Source organism: Oenanthe melanoleuca, chromosome 1, assembly GCF_029582105.1.
Source record: "Oenanthe melanoleuca isolate GR-GAL-2019-014 chromosome 1, OMel1.0, whole genome shotgun sequence".
Taxonomy (NCBI): Eukaryota; Metazoa; Chordata; class Aves; order Passeriformes; family Muscicapidae; genus Oenanthe; species Oenanthe melanoleuca.
This window is the reverse complement of record NC_079333.1, coordinates 98,075,867-98,099,016: the sequence shown is the minus strand read 5'-3', so window position 1 is coordinate 98,099,016 and position 23,150 is coordinate 98,075,867. Positions and strand designations below refer to the sequence as shown.

At 38.4% G+C, this 23,150-nt stretch overlaps 1 protein-coding gene across 2 annotated transcripts in view; it reads left to right on the top strand.

Moving 5' to 3' along the window:
- Positions 1-4,297: 4,297 nt before the first annotated feature.
- SMPX (small muscle protein X-linked) overlaps positions 4,298-23,150 on the top strand; it is a 38,462-nt gene continuing 19,609 nt past the window's right edge. For both annotated transcript variants that reach the window (XM_056488275.1, XM_056488285.1), the window contains exons 1-4: positions 4,298-4,423; positions 7,926-7,985; positions 12,849-12,938; positions 16,529-16,682. In XM_056488275.1, coding sequence (XP_056344250.1) covers positions 7,947-7,985; positions 12,849-12,938; positions 16,529-16,669 — 270 coding nt within the window. In that variant the 5' untranslated portion in view covers positions 4,298-4,423; positions 7,926-7,946 and the 3' untranslated portion in view covers positions 16,670-16,682. The remainder of the gene's footprint in view (positions 4,424-7,925; positions 7,986-12,848; positions 12,939-16,528; positions 16,683-23,150) is intronic.

Genomic DNA, 23,150 nt, shown 5'->3' with positions numbered 1-23,150 from the left:
AGTCCCCAAGTCCTCTGGTATATCTGTACCTAGTTCTCATATATATCTCTGGGTGGAGTCAACAGCAAAATTGCCTGCTGCAGTCAGCTAAGGTCTTAATCTGACATCTAATAGTGCACAGTTGATACGATCAGCTGATGGGGATGGGCATCATCAAAATAAGTGTATGATGGGATTGAAAGAGATATTACATGCTTTCTTGAGTTATCCTGATTTGTGAAAACAATTATTATTCTCTTTGTTGAAAGTTTCGACAGTGATTTAGTCAGTTCCTGTTTTGTCAAAATCACTTGCTCATGGTGCAGTGTCATGCTTTTTGTTTATTTTCCAAATAATTCTGAATCATTACAGTAGACAGGATGTTTGCAAAAACTAGCATGCAGCATGTAATTTAAATTTCATATTCAAAATTTACCATTAGCCTTGCTCTTTCTTATGCTACCAGCTTTGCCAGATATACTGTTTAAAATTTACCAAGAGAAAAGTGGGAAAAAAATTGTTGCTTGTACATCATCGTTGTCATCCTCATCATTGTCATTGTCATCATCATCATCATTATCATGATGTTTCAGTTAACAAAAGCATTTGGGTAACTAGAACTAATTTTACACAAAACAAAGCAACAGAGAACATGGCTTTGGGCAATAGTGGTCAAAGCTATGATGTTCTAGAATTTGTATGGGTTGTATTCATAAGGCAGTTTTCAGAACTTAATACAAATTCGTAGATGATGCTAACAACACTATTCATGATGCTGTGACTCTGAAATTCAGAACAAGGTCACTGCAAGCCTTTAATGAGACCATCTGCTTAATACAAGGCTAATTATTTCTCTGTGGAACAGTCTCTGATAAAAATCATCATGCTTTTCTATGGAAAAGAAACAGAGCATGCAAGAGTTGAATTAATATTTAGTAGCCCAGAAATGTCACAGAAACAAAATCAGATAATTTAGGTATGTTTTGTATTGATTTCCGGCCTGCTAGATAACAGCAAACATTTTTGCATGCTATTTTATGTCATTCATTATTTAAATACCTTGATGTATTGTTGTTGGCATAACTATACAAGTAGAAACTCAGGAGTGAGTGCTTTATTTTTTTTCTTAAAAAGAAAAGAAATAGACGTGGGGAAAAATGAGAAGACATACACAACCAGTAGATGATACTTCTTCAAACAAGTTTTCTTCTGACAAAATTGCTGAGGTTTGATACGTTTTCTGCAATCTATGATTCAGAGTTTCTTTCTGTTAAAATCAAGCATAGGAATGGTTTGTGACGCCTGGTAAAATTGATAGCTCTACTATATTTTAAGTTTCTGTAGTTCTGGCTATGTGACTGGGTACCATTGCTAAAAGTCTCTGCCTTTCATCAAGTCTATGTGCCAAGTCATTATTACATGGGTGCATCTTTACTAAGGGGAAAGAGCCAAAAAATACAAATAAAACTTGAGTGAATTAGAAAATGGATGATGAGTTTGGGTTTTTTTTCAGGATCCTCTGCATAAGTCCTCTGATAAATCTGTTTGATAGCAGGTTTCTTATTTTTACATCTTAACCAGTAATTTTGGTGTGCTGATTGAAAAGAGTAGTTATACTAGTTACACTGCAACTTTAGTTTGCATATTCTTCATTTTAAGAAATCAAATGAATGTAAAGATAGGCATTAATTAGCCAAATATTTAATATCATGGACCCACCATTCTTACCTGATAATGAACTGTAACTTATGGAGCTAAGATTAAGACAGAGAAGCAAAGTTTTACGTTGATAAATATCCATAATATGTTGCTACTACATGGTAATTTAAAGCAAAACTTTAGAAATTTGTTTTTTTACTTCTTACTTACAGTCTTATTTCAAGGAGATGAGCTTGTGACTTCTTACATCTGGACTTGCATTTTCAATTGTATTACAGTGTTTGCATTACATTAAAACATTGTGGATACAATAGAAAAATAAATTCTTTTGGGACACTCAGGGAAGTTTTATCTATGCTCATGAGGTTTCTCAAAAAGCAAAACATTTACATAAATGTATTAAGTAGTGACAGGTTTAAAAAACAGTTCTGACATTGTGCAGTGAAATATCTCAGTGAAGAAGTAAGACACACACATTTCTGTTAACCATCAACTTCACTTTCAAAATAGGAAGTTGTGCCAGAAAGCATATTAATTAGACAAGCTTCTAGCAATGCCACAAAAGTCTATTTTTAACTATATTGGGATTTTACACTTCAAATACATCCATTTCTGCTATATTTTCTGGATCTCTATACATGAGACATAATAATTTTATGCCATGTGTGTCAACGTATAGGGCCCTAACTTGCCAGACACTGAATCCATCATCTAAAATGCACATATGCCTCATTATTTACTTACTAATTCATCTGCTGCATGTATTTACCAGATGACTCTGCAAGTCATGGGGCTGTGCATCCCAGAGATTATTCAAAGGCAATGATATGCTGCAAAATAATGCTAGGAGTGACTGTTTTTCCTTTCAAAAATCTACTCAGATCTGCATTGTCTGATATTAGTGATAAAATTTAAGTTTACTCCTTTTATCCTCACAATTTAATACAGTTCAGGTGTGATAGTTACTGGGTGTTAGGTGTTTTTTTTCTCGTTTACATATCACTAAGATTATTGAATTACTTGTCTCTGCTATGAAAATTTGTTGAAGGGAATAGTGTTGAGCTGATATTTCTTAGGCATATTTGCAAGATGAAGAGATTATAGCATCTAAACAATGGCCTACGTTTGCTTAATTAATAGCACATGGAAGAAAGAACTGTGTATTCAAAAGCTAGTTTTTAATATTACTATTGTACTATAAATTGAAAGAAGTTAATATATAGGACCATGTTACAAAAATATATTGCCTCTTCCATTGTCTTCTGGTACTTTTTTGTAAATATGAACCTTCAGCAAGAGGTATGTAAAGTCACTTCCCTGATTCTGGCTTTGTTTTAATGTGGTCTCAACCACCTGGAAGGCCAAAGAACAGCTCTGTGAGCCCTCTTGAGAACTCCACCACCTTTAAAGTGTAGTAGTCGTCTCGTGCCTCAAAATTTTTGGCAACAGGCACAATCAGCCTTTCAGAGGAAGAGAGGTTTCCTTGGAACGAGCTGTTTGCATTGTCATCCATCAGTCCTGACCTACACAAATGCACGTCCAGGTTGTGACTCTGGTTCTGTGTCGTCCATCTCCTCGTGGCTGCTTGGGAAGGGGGTGGCTCTAAGTATTCAGCAATCTCCCAGAGCAAGTCATCAGCTTTACCAGCTTCCAGATGACATTTTTGGGAAAGAGGGCAGTGGAGAGTGAGTCACAGGCTTAATGAAGCAGCCTGCTTGGTCACCTTCCTCTTTGAGATACTTGAAATTAAAAGGGTCACTGGTCCAATGAGTTAAAGTCAAGGGACATCCTTGACAGTAATTGCCCATAATGACACTGCTCTTGTCATCATTACAGTTGTGGGTTCAGTGGAGATCAGGTACAGCAGAGGAGTGAGCAAGAGGGAAATTCATTCTTGTGAAGATGCACAGATGGCCAGGAGTCTGCACTTCTGCAAGTGGAAACCTGAGGCTATGCCCCACACACGACTGTGAGATCTCCATCAGTAGTCCTCACTAAGAAGACACTCCAGCCAGCGTGAGCACAGCTGTGTAATGTTTTACTTCCTCATGAGCTGTAACAACTCTCTCTTTCTCTCACACACACACGCACGCACACACTCACTCCTCCTCTGGCTTTCCTTCAGCCCCATGCCTGCAGGCTCAGCAGCTGGTCACTGTGGCATCGTGTGCCCAGGAGCTGTGAGCAGGGCTGTCCTGCAGGGGGGAAGGCTCTGCCCACACCCCAGGCAGCTCTGTGTGGGTTTGCTCCCAAAGCAGCAGCACATGCTCACGCTGGTGTGTCATTCACCTCCCCTAGATAGTTCCTCCCAGGTAATTTCTTCATAGTTACGTCTCCATAATTATTTCCTTCTCTGCTGTGGTGTAGGGAGGCACACACTGCCCCAGATGCCGTGGGAGGAGTTCTGTGTTACCCACTACTGCTGTGTGCCTGGCACTTGGGAAAAGCCTGGAATGACAGGGAGAGGGAGGGCAGGAAAAGGACCTAAAGGTGTGTTCCTTCAGCACCTCCTGCTTGACAGTTGAGCCCTGCTTTTACCATGGTCAAGTGTCACAGGGGACCAAGTTACAGGGTGAATCAAACTCTATATTTAGGAAGAACAACTGGAAGCTATGACAGGAATTCCCTTTTACACTTCGCCTCTCTGCCGAGTCCCACTCCAGCCTGGAGCAGCACTCAGTGCCGTCCAGGCTGAAAGCATCGGAGCTATTTCAGACACATTAAAAGGGTCACAGGCAATACCTCAGCTGGTAGAAGAAGGTACCTCTTTCAGCATCAAAAGGAGGTGTGCATACTCACTTGACGGTTTGGAACTTTTTTTATATAAGTAAATAAGTTAGCTAATCTTAAGGGGTCAATTAAAATCTTGAAAGACCCTCATGAAAACTCTTTAGCAATTACTGTGAGTTTACTACAATAGTTGTGGGTTTCTGCCTTTTTTAATGTCTCATGCAGTGTATCAGAGTATTCAGAGCAGTTCGCTATTGCTTCATAGTCTGTGGGGATGTAAAGATTTAAAAAGTCACTTAAATACCTCATGACTCATAAGAAGTGTGTATGAGTTTGAGTATTGTACATAGGCAGAGGGTTATTGCTTTCTGTATGTTTATTAGAATTAGTGAAATATTACATTGTGGTTTTGAGGTAGGAGAGGTTTCTTTCACTTAACAGGCAGCTGTAGTGATTACTGTGTGTGCATTGCAGAAAATGTGACCACATTTGCCTAGAGCTTGTAGTAACTTTTTGTGTAACAGGCTGAAAGCTGCAGAGCAGGGATTTCTCTTCTTTCATTGTACTGGCTGGGTCTCACAGTTGTGTAGTTCCTGTCAAAGCCTTTTAATAAGATAATACACTGCAGTTCTGTCTCCAGAGTGCCTGTTGTGCTTGATGCCATGCATGCAGTGGGGGGAGAGGACAGCTTCCAGCTGGGACAGGGGGAGGGCTCTTGCTGTTGTCTGTGTGCTACTGTACATCTCTTGTGTGCATTACAAAAGATGGCATTATGATATCTCATCGTATTTAAAGCAAATTGAATAAATCAGCTTATTATCTTGCTGCAGCCCTGACAGAAATTATTTTTAACAGTGAGACAGAAGATAGGTTCCTTTGTTTTACAAAGTTTTGCTTCAAAACCCTCATTTATTTCGCTGCAGTAGCCCTATATTTCACAAGTAGTCCTGCTCATGAGTACTTTCACTGCAAATCGAGGAAATTTGCAAGGGAAGGCTGCCATAAACCAGCTCCAAATTGAAGTAGCATTGCCATTGCTTTCTAAGTTTGGCTCAGCATGCAGCCCATAAAAGGTAAAAGGTAAGGTGTGGGGAGGCCAAAAGACACCAGGGAATACAGGCTGTGTGTCTGCATTTCTCTGCTGCCTGAGACGTGAAATCCTGCTGTAGAAATGAGGGTGAAGTGGGATTTTTTCAAGTTTGCAGAGCTGATTGGAATACCAGAAATAACTTACTACAATCAGTGCAGCACTCTTGATTCTCTCTCTGAGACACATGGTGAAAGAACAAAGGAATTTATAAAAATTAACTGATCGCTTCTGTAATCTAAGGTTTATTTTCTTGTGATTGATGGTCAGTATTGCTCTGTAAGGAGATTCAGGGGAGGGAGGGAAGGGGAAAGAGCCAGAGATCTATTTTTATTCTGTAGTGTGCTGTTGTCCTGATTTCTCTGGCGGTAATGAGGACAGCACGGTCTGGTAGGAAAATCACCTCCTCCAGAAGCAGTCCTACACAATTGTATCATGCATCCATCTTTAGGAACCAGTGTCTGATTGCAGCAATTTCGAGCACTGACTGCTTGTGAGCCCAGAGCACCTCGCTGAGGAGCACTAATGCTGTGCTTGTTGTAAAGCTGAGGTTCAGGGTAAATCCTTGCCATTTATCTCCAAGTGGCCCAAGAGGTGTGGATGGGTGTTTTTCCAATGAAGAAATGCAAGATGAAGTACATCTTAGCAAGAATTTCTTTGTGACAGTGCTTGGGAAGTAGATCCACTGTGTTTCAAAATTATTTGTCATTTTCCTGTGCTTTTGTTTCCATTTTTCATTCTGATAAGAAAGATGAGAAGTTGATTAAAAAATTAATTAAACTTTCTAACTTATTAAGACTCCTATCTTCCCAGTCAGTTGGGGGATTGTTTTATGTTTATTTTGGAATAGTCACTGATCAACAGAGCAGTTATTTATACTCCTAATAAAGATTTTCAAAACTAAAGGAGACAGAGTGTAGTAAATCCTTTTGTGTTTTTGAAATCTGTTTGTGTTTTGTCATGAAAGTCAGTGGCTGAGATTGCATCCCCTAAAGTGAATTCTGAAGTTTTTTAAACTCTCTCTCATTTTAAGATCGTATCTATAAAACCACAATATAAAACTCATTAAAAGAATGTTGGTTTTATTTTGCACAGTAGGATTTTTTCCTGATTTATTAATTTAGTGGAAGCAATTTAAACCCAAAGCAATTTATGAACATGGCTGTCCTCTGACTGAATGCTGTGTTGGTTTGGACAGCACTTTTTGCAGCTGGGAATGTGACCAGAGGGAGACCTCTAATGGCAGGTCATTTTTACTTTTAATTCTGCTCAGCATTGTACACAGATTTAAAACTGATGTGACAATGTGCAGGAGGAAGACTCCTAGTCAGTCCCAGCAATACAATTTCAGGCTGATATTGCTGATATTCCAAGTTGAAGCCAACATACAACTCATCTATGTGTTGTTTTGAGGACTGCCTCATGTGGCAGTTTTACTCTTTGGGGTACCCAAGTCTTTGACACACTTCAATTTCTCAATGTATTTCTACTTTTCTCTCCTATGTAATTTATTTCTGTTCTCATTACTTCACTTCCTATCTAAGACTAAATACAGTATCAAAAATGTGCTGTAGTTTGGTGTTTATCAGTGACTTCTCTGGTGAATGAATTTTTCAGTTTTTAGAATTACTACCTTTATATTATAATAGTTAAATGACAAGACTTTGATGAAAGTATAGTCCAGTTAAAATCTAACTTCTCAGTGAGAGAATAAAAGGCTGAGATTATGTTTCAAATAATCTGCTAATAATTTTTTTTCTTTCTTTCTTTGGTGTATTTCCCTTTGCTATTGTATATTAATACTGAATCAGTCCATATTTCTCCACCTGCACATAATTATATGAAAAAATATGTTATTTTTGCTCTTATTGCTAAAGCAAGTTGATGAATCTATGTGATGTAAAACTTTGAAGGGAGGCTATTTTGTGCACTAGCAATTGTCAAGGAGAACTTTTCTGTTTGAGCATCTTGATCACTTTAAGTCCATAGGCATTAAAGGTTTGCAAGGATTTATGAGTCAGAAAATGGTTTTGTCTGCATTTATCAATATTTTCTAACAAGTTACATTTTATTTGAGAGAAGGTTTAAACTGTAAGTTCTAATAATTCCCACAATCATACTGTGACAGGGCTATTCATACAATGTTTATCCTCAAAAACTTCCCTTGATTCTTACTCATTTTACAGTTCTGTTAAGGTTTGAGAGATTCTTTAACTCTACTCATTATTGTTTTTAGTGTGAAAGAGATAGCTTCATTTGTGGCTATGAAAGATTAATTGGTGAAGCTCAGGTGTTCTGTCTCCTTCTGATATCAGGAGGAATAACTAAGCAACTTGGAAACTGAGATGGAAACAGGAGCTGGGCAGATGAAATGGATGCCTGTCAAGAGGCAGCAAGGGTTAAGTTCTAGCTTATCTTCCATAGCTATCAGAATGTCAGAGCCTGTAACACTTTCCAATTTTGCTTGCAGGGATAAGCCTCTGTCGTAAAAATGTCAAAACAACCAGCATCACATGTCAAAGCCATTCAGGTAAGAGATAGCATTTATGTTTTTAATAGAATAAAATAGTAAATCTCAAGCTCCATTGCTTGGCAGACTGCATTTTTACTCAGACAAAGCACCACAGGAGTGCTAGCTGGGGTTGTTCTGTTAAAGTGAAAAGCTTGGTAGATCTGAAAGCATTGAAAAAGTGTGACCTGGAGATCATCTTTTGATCTGAGCTGATAAAAAGCTGCAGCAGATAAGTTCATTAATCTCTTGTTTGGTCTTTGCAGTATTAGGTTATGTGCATTGGAGGATCATCTAGGCAAAACATGGTAATGCATCTGCATAACTGTTAAGTAAAAATAATTCCTGCAGCCATTAGATTTTCCAGAAAGCCAATATGTTGGGAGACTCAAAGGCTAAAAAGATAGCATGGGTATTGTGAAGTTTTTCATGTCTGCATTCCTTATGGAGAAAAAACCCTCAACTTCAAATAATTGTTTAAGAAGCATTTTATTTAGAAGCCAAAGGAAAATGAGAGAATCATTGATCTTTTAACTTGAAATTTCTTGTCTGCCACATACCTCTTCAGAGTTACATGCTTATTAGGATGGAGTTGATTGTTGCATATTTGTAAAAGAAACAGCAGGAGAATTATCCCAACATCATCATGAAGTAATGTCATGAAGAATGTGTTTAATTCATGTTATCAATGGTTCTTGTCAAAAGTCAAAAATATCTGCTGAGCTGAGAATCTTACAGAATTCTCATGTATTTTGTGAAATACACTTCCAATGAAGTTCTACTATGAGTTCAAAGTATCTTACATAAGAAACACAAAATGGAATTTCTGGTCTTCCTTGTTGTCTGTTTTCTTGAGATAATCCTAATGCAATGGATTGGTCTATCAAGATTAAATACTCAGGGCTAGGCAGCATACTGAAGATGCAAGGCACTGTGAAAATGCAGATTCTCTTTATCACCATCATCATCATCACCATCAACATCATCATCATCATCATCATCATCATCATCATCATCATCATCATCATCATCATCATCATCAATTCTACCAGCATGCAAACTATTGTACTCTAGTTCTGTTGAAATTAGAAAAAAAATGTCATTTTGCTAGAATTTTGATTTCACTCAATTCCAATTTTCATCCCTCTTTTACAGTGACTATAGAAATGTTTGTAGGATTAATGAAAAAAATAGAGATCTTTTCTATTTAAACTCCATAGGCACATACAATCATTTTTAAGGAATTAATTGGTTTACATTTTTTCCTTAGGCTGCATTTTATTTCTAGGATGACTTCCAACTTCTAAATGTAAATAATGCTCCTAGATTGTTCATTTAAAAAATGCATTAAAATTCAGCACTAAGTTTAATATTTTAAGAAACTTTAATTTTTGCAAAGGGAATCTGAATCATGAGAAAAACTACAGCAAAAATTTAATGTATCTATTAAGCATTGTGTCAAAGGTGGTTCTAGTAGGGAGACTTGCACTTGAATTGATGCTTATTATGCTCTGAGCAGTCTGAGAACTATGACTCAAAATGTCACATTACTTTTATACATTGTGATTCATATATTATGATCCTTTGCTATTGTGTGCTGGTATAATCACACTGCTGTGCCCTGGGGAATGTACATCACGCTGCAGCAATGGGAATGTAAAGGCACCTCACTAACTGAAGTGTTTCATGGTGTTCTGTGTCTGAAATGGTTTTTTTCTGACTGTACTAGAGATAGATAAAATCCTTCACTTCCCAATAGCTACTCAATACAGATGTGTGAGAGTTAAAGGCAGCAACTGGTTCCCAAGAGTAGTTTGGGGCAATAGAGGACCAAAGTGTGTTAATTCCTGGAAACAATTGCTGACCTCCCCTTCTCAGTGTACAAAAGGCTGTGAACAGCTCTGACTGAAAATTGTTCTGTCTTTAAACACCATTGGCTTTCCACAAAGGTAAGGGGTGAGGAGGTTTCTAGGCTTTGTTGTTGTTTGTTTGTTTGTTTGTTTCTGGATTTCATTCAGTTCTCTCTACAGCATTTCTTTCTTTCTTTCTTTCTTTCTTTCTTTCTTTCTTTCTTTCTTTCTTTCTTTCTTTCTTTCTTTCTTTCTTTCTTTCTTTCTTTCTTTCTTCCTTCCTTCCTTCCTTCCTTCCTTCCTTCCTTCCTTCCTTCCTTCCTCCCTCTTTCTCTCTGTCTTTCTCTCTTTCCTTCTCCATTGTTGTCTCGTTCTTTACTTCTTTTTTTTTATTTAATTAAATATGTTCATTCAAGAGTTTCTTTCCAGATTACCCAGTCACCCATCAGGACAGCCAGGAGTGGCTGTGATGCTGTGAAGGACTTACCCATAACAGTCCTCAGCTGATACTCAGCTGCATCAGTTATATCCTAACATTAATGCCCTCTCTCTATTAAACAGAAAGAACACACCAAAAAAATCTCAGTACCAGTTCAATTGAGTCAAACCATCAAGATATTAGTGTGTAATTTTTACAGGTATTTTTCTTTTGGTCTGTTCAGAAGGACCCTGGTTACATCAGTGCACATACCTACCAGTCACTGTAAAAACTGCAATGGCACACAGTATGGTAGGCCTTTCAAACAAAGGGAGAAGCAAACTCAGTAGTTTTCATAATTAGTATGGTTAAACATAACAATCACACCTAGAAAGTCTGTCTAAAACAATTATGATGTAGGATTTCCAGGGTCTGGAACAGAAAATTTCCTATTTAGTATTTTAGTGGATAAAGATTCCGTAAGGTCGTATCTCCATCTCAGCTTAGAGATGACAAAAGCCTTGAAAACAAAATTGTGAACTTGAGCTGATCACAGCGCAAGTCCTTGCAGAGCTATGCTGGTGTACAGAATTTGGCCCACCCATTACACAGCTGCTCATCTGCGAGACTGAGAGAGATTTACAGCTCAGGACTATGGTCAGGAATTGGTTAGAAATGTCACCTTTTCATTTCATACTGGAAATATTTTAATATACAGTATGTGCTATCAGATCCAGAGAGTTTTTGACTGTGTCTTAAAGGATGCTCATTTTACCAAGTTATTGTGTCATGACTTCTTGCCCGAACTCTGACGTGGATGTCCCTGCTGCAGATAAAAAAGTACCAACTGCTCTTGTGTGACACAGATTACTAGCAAAGTGCTGAAGCAGACCAAAGAGTTGTTTCTTGAATTTAATTAGCAGCCTGGGACTTAGTGGTTTGTTTTTGCTTTCTGAACCACTTTTAGTCACAGTTGTTGTGTCAATCACAGTGGCAGTGCAGGGGCTGCAGTGTTCCGTGGGAGGCTGGCTTCTGCTCTGGCTGCCTCCAAGGGAATGTCCAAGCTCAGGAGAGATATCTCCTAAAGTTCCAACTCTGCAAACTTGTATGGCCATGCTAGCTGTAATTTGCAGGGAAGTTTCCCATTCCATAAATAAAGGTGTCTGGAGGTACCAGAACTTGGTGGGGCAGTTACTTAAAATTAGAAATGGCAAAGTTGGGTTTTTTCCAGCCATAAATGAAATAATGGGTTAGGAACTGTGAGGCTGTAAATTCCCTGTTTCCTGGGAACTTACAAAGTGCAGATGAAAAATGTCACAATATCTAAACCAAAGCCCAGTGAAAAAGCTTTATGAAACAAATACCTGGTTATCTGTGACCCTGCAGATATTTGGCAGTCCCACTGAAATTAGAGTATCATCTTGCCTTAATAAGATAATGGGAAACAGGTAAGTAGAATACAGGGAAAAGCATGGATTCTTAATTTGCTCATCATTTGATTACAGCTGTCAGAACAGTTGTCACTGAAAACTGTGGGCTGTTTCCTGTGGCTGCTCAAGTGGGGCACGATCTGCAAGACCATAACTTGAGCAGAAGGGTGGGATTATTTGTCTCCATTTAGTGCAGATCAGGCAGATGGTAAAGGGCAAAAGCAGAGCTCACTGTTAGAAGGTTCTCAGCTTCCTCTCAACATTACCAATTCACCCCTGGTTTTACCAGTGGGAGTCATGGTATTTTGGTGACATTTCCTAGGAGCAGCTTCTCTTCTGAGATCGCAAGATAAGAATAAGTATAAATTGTGCATTTAGTTGATCGTGCCATTTGACTTTTAAAATAATCTTGGCTGGGTCACATTGGGAAATGGATACTTTCAGCTGCTCTTTCTTAACCACTGTTTTGTGCCATTCTATTCCCCAAAATCTTTACTTTTAAGATATCTATTATCAGCCCCAATTATGTTATAGCTACTAAAAGCTAAAAGATGAGATGGATGCAGGTGTGTGGGTGTCATTCTGGAGGGAGTTTGAGAAGCCAGGGGCCAGAGGTCTGCCCAGTGTTGGAGCTGGTTCAAGTATTTGCAGTTCAGGGCAACCGTGGGTAAATTTTATTGGTAAAGTCACATTTTAAATACTTATTACTTAAGCTGACTCAGGGCAGGTTTCCCTTCTAAGATACCTGTGATAAAGTGAGGTGAAAACTGGTGTCATTGGAGAATGGGTGTTGCTGAAGGATTTGCACGATTTACACTTAAATGTTGCTTTTGGCACTCACTTTCTGTTTGACCTTGACCAAACTGGAGCAAACCCAGGTGCCCAAAGACACTTTAGTGTCCACTACTCATTTGTTTAAAGGCCAACAAAATCAGGAAGCGTTAGTCTAAAATGCAGAACTTCAAAAGCTTTCTAGTTTGTTTTTTCACCTTCTCTCTTTAAAATGGAATGAAAGCACTCCTGTTTCCACAGCAGTGGTGTGATGATGCATACATTGAAGGCACAAGTGCTTGGAAACCATGATAGTGCCTATATGCTTGTCCCACTCCTTTTGAATTTTGCCATTTATCAACTGTATCTTTATTTATCGGTCACTATTATATGCATCACAATTTCCTTCTCACAGGCTAATATTAACATCCCAATGGGAGCATTTCGACCTGGTGCAGGCCATCCTCACAAAAGAAAAGAACTTACACCTGAAGAAGTGGAGGAGGTAAGCAAAAAAGGTTTTTTGATTTATTTTTTTTTTTTTCCCCTAAGGAGAATCCCTTCCATAAAGTGGAAAAAAGCCTTTGAAGTGATCTTATAGCTCCACATACCAGTCTTAGGTACCACACTTGAACATGCACTGATCATTCATGGAAATAAATGGCCACTTACTAACACTTCATGAATAAATAATTCTGCTTTTGGTGCCAAGGCACCTGTAGGAATATAAACTGTTTTGAAGGTGTGTAGCTCTGCTTCCCCAGTGGGAAGTGACCTTCTGTCAGGAGAGAGAGCCAGGATTTCACCAGCAGAATTTGTCTAGATGGGAACTGATGAGGTACAGCAGGAAAAGTTACAGCAAGGCTTTGGAAGACTTTGCTGCTACCTGTCACCCTGTGGTGTGATTTATTGTTACAGCTTCACAGTGTGGGCACAGGTTTTCAAACACAATGCTTTTTGGAAGGTTTATCAACAAGAAGAAATTTAATGTGAAGACATTTGCAAGTTAAAAAAGAAGTTCCAAACCCATTTACCTGCCCAGGGGTGAAAATCCTCAATTTTAGACTGAATTCTGTATTTTCATGCTTGTATTTTACAGGATTGTTTAACACTGAGTTTTGAATATAAAATCCAATTTATACCTTAACTAACATTGATCACAAAATTAAACACAGATATCATATTTCAGACTGATATTAAAGCATCTTATTTGCCATTAACTTTGATGATAAATGAGACCCTAACACCCACAGTGGAAGAAAAGACAGTAGATACTCCAAACAAGATTAAAAAGATGGGTGCTCCTGGTTTCCTGGCCACTTTACTTAGTTTGGATTCATAATCCCCTCATGAGAACTCATCCTGCTGAGCCAGAGCTCCCCCTGCTCCTCACAGCCAAGGGCAGGAAAGGCTGTGTAAGAGCCAATTCTTCCTTTTCTATCTTAGACAGATTTTTTTTTCCTAAATTTTGCCATATTTTGATATAAACTGTGCTCTGTTTACAGAGAACTTTCCTGAAGTAATCAAACCTAGGCTGACTTGGCTCTTAGGAAGATTTAAAAAACAAACATACAAAATGACCTTGAGCATATATTGTGGCTTTCTCCCTTGGAAGGAAATTAAAGCATATTCTCTCTGCAGTAATTAAACTGGTGCAGGAGTGCATGTTATTAAGCAGAAACTAATATAACATGTGTAAATTCTAGTAGTGTTTTTCTTTGAGAAATAACATAAATGACTGGTGCTGATAATTACTTTTGTTTGGGTAATTGAGTGTTGCTTTGTTTCTCAGCTAAGTGAATACTCTATATGAGACAGACTTATGGAAGTTCTTGGCCCAGGTTTTGTGGCAATGCTCAACCAAACCAATGGGATTAAACACTACAGAAACAGATCTTGTTCAGGGAATAGAATAAAAATGAACTTGTGATTTCGATTTTCTCACCTTGTTAAGTTTTGCCATAAGTTCTGCCATACAGCTCATGATTTTTCACAGCAGTTTTAGACAAATGCAACTTTTGCTAACAGTGCATAATCACTGCTAACAGTGCATTTCCCACTGTAGTTTAAAGCCTTGACACAGGAGATGAGGGGAATATGAATCTTACTCAAGGGGTGGTGCAGCCAGACAGGAATGTAGATTTTTGAAGGTCAGTGGAGCAGACATGATAACATGAAAGGAAATGGAGGGTGGGAATTACAGAAAATAATTCTTCTTCAGTCAGAGCATTCCCATGCTTGTATTTTTTAACCCTTATATCTAAGCCATTTTTCAGGCCATAGTCTAATCTCACCTGTGTGTTACACATGGAGTGAGTGATATAGAGAGCAGTGAGGTCACAAACAGCAAACACCTGAGGTTGGAAGAGAAAGCTGACAGCAATTTATGGACCACAATGTCTCCAAAATGCTGGCAAAGCTTGCACTGCTTGTCCTACAAAAGGAATGGTATTGCACATGACTTGAAATGGTATTTTTTACACAGTTTCTGCTATGTACTAATAAGTGCTGCAGTGTTCAGGGAGTGCTTGTTTACCCTGATTATTTAGATTACCTAGGAAAACTGTCAAAGGAAACAATACAAGCTCATGACATCTTTGACTACTGATAACAATTTTGTGCATCCTTCCAAATAGCTTCTGTATCAATTTACTTATTCTCCTGCTGTGCTTTGCTGCTGTTTCAGGATGTTAGATCATTAAATCAGATTTCAGGCAGTACATACAGTACCTGGGGCTGAATTACTGGCTGGGATTTGAAATGATCTAGCAAAAACAATAGTACAGTACTACTAGTATTATCTTGTATTAATTAATAGTGTATTGCCTAAAATGTGAGAAAATATAATACAAGTTTACCAAGCCAAGAAATGTAATTATCACTTCCATTTTCTTATATCTGGAGATATTAAGAAAGTCCTTAAAGATCAGATAGGAAGAAAATGTCAGTTTTCTACAATACCTTGTTTCCTGCTTGACATTGTAAAGTCTTTTTCCTGGTTAGCATGCAGTCCATTAGGCAACGGAGAAAAAAAAAGAGGGGTTTACTGGCCAATAATACTTGACAAGTAATGTTGGAATTTTTAAAATTAAGTTAATATAAATATTAAGAATTGACTCTTCACAGTTAATCCACCTTTTCTAAAAGTGTGGCTAATAAATCTAAATCATGATTGAACTCAAAAAAGCCCATCACAAGAGGACATTAACAGAGTAATTACAAGAGGACATTCACAGAGTAATCAAAAATAAAAAAATAATTTATTCATGAAATAATTTATAGTAAAATATAAATTAATCTCTAAATGTACTTGATTCCTCCTGTATTCAAGCTTTATAAAATGTACAACAGGCTGGAACAACAGTAAACTCATTTCTGGAAACCTGTGCCTTCAAAACATTACCCAGTCTAGAGTAGAAATGGTCTAAAATACCTGCTCTGCTCAGCTAGAAGCAATAGAACAGCTGAGGAAGTACCAAGGGCTGAGATACTGTGGTCCATTGGGAAATTAGCTGAGTTGCTCATTATTGTGTAATTGCTGTTATTTAATGGCATTTGTACAATGTCAGCAAAATAGCCATGCAGCACTACCCTAATTCAAACATTAAATGGCAAAACCCCTTTTGGTCTTGCAATTGAGGTTTTGAAAAGTTAAAATTCAACTCATGTTGAACTTTTGAAATCCATAATCTACTATCTTAGCTCTTCTCCAGAGTTGCAGAAGTGCATGAGGATCTTCCTCTCCAAGTGTCTGGCAACTGTGAAACTCTCAAAGGAATTAGATTATAAAAATGATTCTTCTATTTTTTTGTCATCTAAAATATGAAATATTTTAAGTTGCCTTTAATTCTCCATTCAGTTATTTTCTACTAATTGCTCCTTTTCACTGAGCATCTTCTGTTCTTTTGAGAACTTTTTTAGACATTTTAGACAACACCCAGCAAAATAACCTATCTTTTCATGCCTCCACCCCATTTTCCACTGGGATTGCCTTTAGTATAGAAATATACTTTCCTGTTTTTGAAGTAACTGACCCATACTCATGGTCAAGAGATGCTGTTGCAGCAGGAAGGTCACTGGTGTCCTTTTGTGCAGAATGTTCCTGCTTCAACAGAGGAGGAGAAGGAGAAGAAACTGCTCCCAGGAGCTAAGAAACTTCCAGGTCCTGCTGTCAACTTGTCAGAGATCCAGAGCATAAAGAGTGAGCTGAAATATGTCCCCAAGGCTGAACAGTAGCTGAAAGAAGCAGGTGAGTAAAGGAGAGGTTCTCTGCATGGTTCTAGGAGAAGCAGCCTGATCCAGAAACCTCTCTAAGTAAAAAGATGGCTTTTCAATTACTTCAGTGCACCTGGAGTCACACCACATAATCCAAAGAAAGAATATTATAAGTCATAATTGGTATTTTCTGTTATTTCAAACATAGATTATGTTGGAGACTCTATCCAGGGATATATGGCACCCATCAACCAGCCTGGAGTTGTCCATTCAGCATATTAAGAATTCAGTGTATTTGGAATATTGAAGCCACTTTAAAAATAATATATTGCTTCATAAGCACAAGTTCCAGTTTTGCAAAATATAGAACTTGTATTTTTACAATCTAACTACAAATGAATGTTTTACAGTGCAAATAAATTTGTTGCAATGATGGACAAGTAGGTCAGTATTTTTAAAAAGCTCCTTTGGTACATTAGTTATTTGACATTAATTTATTTATGTAATTCAAAATTGACATGCTAATGGTTCCATGCCTTTGGTCACACAAACATGCAATGCTATTTGTGGCACTCAAGGACTTGCTGTAGTCCAGCACAGGAAGGACAAGGACCTATGGGAGAGAATCCAGAGGAGGGTCACAGAGGTGAAGAGAGGGCAGGAGCATCTCTGTGAAAGACAAACTGAGAGAGCCCTGGAGAAGAGGAGGCTCTGGGCAGACCTCACTGTGGATTTTCAGTACTTAAAGAGGGCTTATAGAAAAGATGGGGACAGAATTTCTATAGGTCTTGTTGTCATAGGTCTTGCTTTTAAACTTGAGGACATTAGACTCAGACTAGATATAAGGAAGAAGTTTTTTTTACAGTGAGGGTGATGAAACACTGGACCAGGTTGCCCAGAGAGGTTGTAAATTCTCATCCCCACAAACATTAAAGGTCAGGCTGGTGAGGCTCTGAGGAACCTGGTCTAGTGGAAAATGACTCTGTTTATTGCAGAGAGGTTGGACTAGATGACCTTTAAAGATCCTTTCCAACCCAAACCACTCTATGATTCTATGATCATTTTATTTAAAAGGAAATATCCAGCACTTCAGTGCCACCTTCAGAATGATTTATGTCTTATTTACAAGACATAAATTCTGATGAACATGGCCCATAAGCCTCTGTTGTTCTACATTCTGAACCTTATAGAAATTAATGATCATTTCTGTCCATTAAATTATCCTCTGATTTCCTTTGAAAAGCCTGAGTCAGTAAAGATGTGTCAGACAATTACAATGAAAGCAGATGCACAGAAAAGTTTTAATAAAAAAAAAAAAAACACCCTGGCTACAGTAAGAAAAAGATAATTGTGTCACATAATATTCACCTGAATAGCTAGTTGTGCATACTGACTGATAAATCCTTTTTATCCTGAAGAGAGGCAGAGGAATTAAGTTGAGCAGGGGAAAATCATCTGGAATTAATGGCACAGAAAGATAAATTAAGAACAGAGGAAAACAAATAGCAATGCAAAGGGGTTCTGGGAATGCAGAAGTACTAAGAACCAGGAATCTTAGAAGAAATGGTGTATAATTTGAGTGAATTACCCCAGTGCACACTGCATCATTAACTTATTTTTTATGTACAGCATAAATATGCCATTTGGAAGGAAAGTGTTGAGTCTTTTCTTGCTTTTACCCTGCTGTGTCATAATGTTCCTAATATTTTAAAGATGCAACAGAGTCTTTCTCTTCAGGAAACTTGGAGGGGGGGAATAACATTTTATAAAATGTAACATTTTAGTCATTTCACTAAAGCACTGCCCAGAGAAATATGAATTTTTAATGTGAGGCTTTAAAGAGTTTTTTTCCTGTAAGAGATATTTTGACGTAAATTTAGTGCCATATTTATTCTCAGATGATTGGGGTTTTTTAACATTTAAAATTTATTTAGTAATTATGTTACAAAGAATCTGACAGAAACATTTAGGGCATGCTCAGATGTTCACTCTAAAGTTTTCTAGAGAAGGGTCAGCAAAGTAAAGGCCATCTTGAAAGCAATGAGGTTATTATGAAGTTATTTTTGTCTCTGTCCTTGTTTTGATATATTGGTTATCAGGTTCTGACAGTGGTAGATGTCAGATTTTGGGTGGTGCAGTCACAGGACATCTCTGAGAACTTAGTTTCTACAGGAGTTGCAGGTGCAGTACTCACTGGAGCCTGTGAGCTTGGATGATGTGCAGAACTAAACATGTGCATGAATTCCACGTAAAATTGTGATGTAAATTAATCACATGCCACATCCAGCAGCCTTCAATGATACTAAATCTAAGGACTGTCCCCTATAGGAGGACATTCAGCAGATCTGGTATTTAAGTTGTGGCCTGCAGCCTTGTATAAAAGGTGATATTGTCAGAATGCTGGTTTATGATTGATCATGCAAATCCAGAGAAGATGATCTCAGTCTGCAAGAAATTCACACTCACATCTGCCTGATGCTTTGCTCCATCTATGGGAAGGGGTTAGAGATCATCCTGTGGGTGTGATGGTCTCAAAAGAATGGTGAACTGATGGTCAATAGAATATGCCTGTGCAGTGTGTGTACTGATAGATGAGGGTATTCTTTGGTTTTCAGTTTAAAAATTAATTCTCTCTTACATCACTCCTATAATCTTCTCAGATATCCACTATTGAGGGATTTCCCCTTGATATTATTTTTCTCTTTCTTGTGGTATTTTGTAGGAAATGCCTACCTGAAACAGTTGCAATAACTCCACATATTCTGGATAATTTCCATTATTCTGTGATCCTGAAATATGATACATCAAAAAAATATCAAAAGTAGACTTTAATACTTCACAAATATCAAAGCTTTTACAACCACAGCAGATATTTCCAACCTTACCTCCTCTATTGTCTTATTTCATTGTTAGTTTCAGTAAATTGCAAGTTAACATGATTAATTTTGCTTCAATTTTGATCCATGTTTTCTTGCTCAGTTTATCATGCAAACCCAGCAGCAAAAATAAGAAACCTGCCAAGCAGTAGGTTGGTTCATTATTTGCAAACCCATTCCTCCATAATTTGCACTTTAGAGTAACTTGTATTAAATATCTTTGGTGTTGCTCTTCACCAAATTAGGAAACATGAATAGACTTGCTAAGATCATAGTTGTGAGTATAACAGTTTGTGGGAGGAATATAATTAGGGAGATGTCATGAAGCTGGATCCACTGAAGGTCATTAGGTGCTCCTCAGTTAAGATATTCCTGTAGTCATCCCTTATGGGGATCTGGATCCATCATCTGTAATTAGCTAATTAGCATACTCTACTTTGTTATAAAGATTTTTTTCTTCCACACCTGTAGATGATGTGTTAGATGCAGCTAGTTTTAAAATACAATGAGAGTTATGATTCATTTCCCTTTTCTCCAACTACAATAATTTTTTCTGCTCCCTTCACACCTGGACATTTCTACGTGCACAGGAGTGAAGCATATGCAAAATAAAATAGTAGTAAATAAAATAAATAGTAGTAAAATAAAATATAGTAGACTATAAATATATGTCCTGTTGAATAAATAATGGTGGGGAGCATTTAGTTTGTGACAAATGGAGCCTGCTGTGGCTGAGATTTATTGCAGATTGTTGTGATATCTCATGTGATAACTAGTATGGTGATTGTACTAGAAAATGGCCTGAGCACAAACTGGCATTTCACCTGAGAATAAAGATAATGGCAGCCACTTCTGCAGCTCATGTTCATTCTGTGTCCCTTCCCCTTTTGTGTCCTGAAGTGTGGAGGGCTGTGTAACAAATCTTTTTATGGAGAAGGGCCAGGTTCCCTACATGTGGACTTTGGTTTCAGAGGATCTCAACCTTCAGCTAAAGTGGTCTACTTCTTTCCTCTTGAGGAAGACTTTCTTAGTGGAAGAATTTCTCAAAAGGCAAAAAGGGAAATTTACTGCCTTAAAGTAACATGGACATGGGGCAGCACTCCCAGCACTGTGTTCTGGTTGTGTTTGGAGAAGGAAATTGTCCAGATCCCCATCACAATGCTGATGAGATGGTTTCTCACCATCTGATGCAGTACTTGCAGAAAAATTGTTGTCTTTACCTGGAGCTCTGCTGGGGAGGGTGGTTTGGTTGCAGAGGATAATTCTGTTGTCAGCTTACAGAAGCAAGGGAACTGTATTTGGAAGGCTGAAGAACTAGGAAAAGCTTCCTAGGGCAGCTTAGCCTTTGCTTTATGCAGAGAATTCTGCCCCACATAAAATGAGAAATCTTGTCAGCAGAGCAGCCTCTGAGATTGGCATCACTTAGGGAAAAAAGAGAGGGGAAAAAACCCTAACAGAAGTCCCTTAGAAAATAAAGGTTTTATATCCGTACACACAAGATGTTCCTTGCTGTTGCTATTAATTATTTACATAAAAAATTACCCTGGGCTGCACGTTATCACTTTGCCCACTAAAGATTTAATTACAATTTCTTGCTATGCATTGCTCTTAAGCTGCCCCTCAGTTTACAGCAGCCATCCACCTCTCCTGGTGTCCCTGCTCTGACAACAGTTTAGTGTTTGCATCTTATTCCTGTGCTCATGTGGGTCAGAGGGCTGTGGTTAAACTGCAGTACAGGAACAATCAAAGTTATTGGTCCTTCTCCAGAAACACAACAGTGTAGTGCTGGTAGAGGAACTCTGACATGCTGGGAGCTCTTAAAGAGCACTGCAGCTTTAGAAAAATGTATTCCAGCAGCCAAAGCTTGTGTGAGAGAAGGGAATCCTGCCTCCAGAGGATGCCAAGGCAGGTCAGGAGATAAGATCTCCTGGAGTGGGAACTGTGGGGTGAAGAAGGAGGATGTGCATCAAGAATTTCTGCAGGACCCTCCTGCCAAAGTCAGAGGGGTGGTGGGGGATCCCCTCAGTGTGCATAAGGACTAAAGGCAGGGTCAAAGAGGGCAGAGCTGGGCTCTGCTTAGTGGTGCCCAGTGACTGGACATCCCCCAGCACACTCACTGTGTGGCCTGGGTTAAGTTCAAAGTGCTTCTTGTCTTCTTCCATCTGTGGTCCTGCTGGTTTTCATTCAGAGCTCCCAGACCAGCACCAGTCAAGGACTTAATGGCCAACCATCAATTTTGACAGGTCCCTTCTTCTTGTAAAATTGTCCTAAGAAACTAGGTAGTTGAAGGCTTATAGGATTTTTTAATATAATATTTAAAGTTCTTTTGCTTTGCCTTCCAGGTTTTATCAGTCTACTTAAGATGTGCTTTCAGACTTTAAAACAGAAGAGCTAGAAATTTATTTTAAAAGACAAAAATGGAGTGTCCAGGACATAATTTAGTACCACAGAAGCCTTTGTAATCCTGTTACCTCCTTAAGAAAAAAAAAAAAGAAAATAAAAAGTTATTAATGTTTTTGTTTCCCAGAGTTTCTGTGATCAGAAGAAAAAGTTTAGTTTTCATGGTTTAACCCCAGCCAGCCACCAGGTACCACATAGGCACTTACTCAGTCACCCACCAGTGTTGGGGGAAGAGAACTGGAAGGGTAAAAGAGAAAACTTGTGGGTCAAGATGAAAACAGTTTAATAGGTAAAACAAAAGTCACGCAAGCAAACAAAGCAAAACCAGGAATGAATTCACAGCTTCCCAAGGGCAGGCAGGAGTTCAGCTGCCTCTAGGAGAGCAGGACCCCATTGCACATGCCAGTGACTTGGGAATATGAACACCATCACTGAAAAATCTCCTCTTCCTCCCTCCTCCCCCACTGTATCCTGACCATGATGCCAGTCTGGAGCATCCCTTTCCTCAGCTGGGGTCACCTGTCCCAGCTGTGCCTCCTCCCACACACTCCCAGCCCCTCACCAGTGTGGCAGCAGGAAAAGCAGAAAAGGCCTTGGCTCTGTGTAAACCCTGCTCAGCAATAACAAAAAACATCTCTGTATTATCAACCCTGTTCATCACCACCCCAGCCAGACCAGCCCAGTTTTCTCTGACGTGGCTGCAGCTGTCTGTCCTGAATTGAGTCCCTACCCCCAAACTCAGCTGTGGTAATCCCCAGCACATCAGCCCCTTGCAAGTCAAGCAGAGATTTCCTTCTCATTCTCTAGCTGTGGAAGAGAGGGGGAGAGCAGACTGGAGAGAGTCTGCTTTCTAGAGCCCAAAAAAGCTTGAAGGTATGTGTTAGGAGGGTAATTTTGCCAAGTAAAAACCAGGGCATATTCTTATAAACCACAAATGCTTCTACATAAACTAGTTAGGAAAAGATTATGCTTTGTGGTTTTGAAAACTGACTAATAACTTCAAACCAAACACTGAAGAAAACATTTTGCTTCAAAGCAAACTACAAGAACAGATGCTTGTATATTTAAAAAAAAAAAAAAATATGAAAAAAAGTCTTTTATTTCCAAACTGTATACTCAAGCAGAGCTTTTTTTTATTATTACTGGAAGAGACAAGCACAAAGTAATAACTTGAAGAAGTCTCTCCTAATCTTTAGCCTCTACACACAGACAGGAGAAATGTCTTC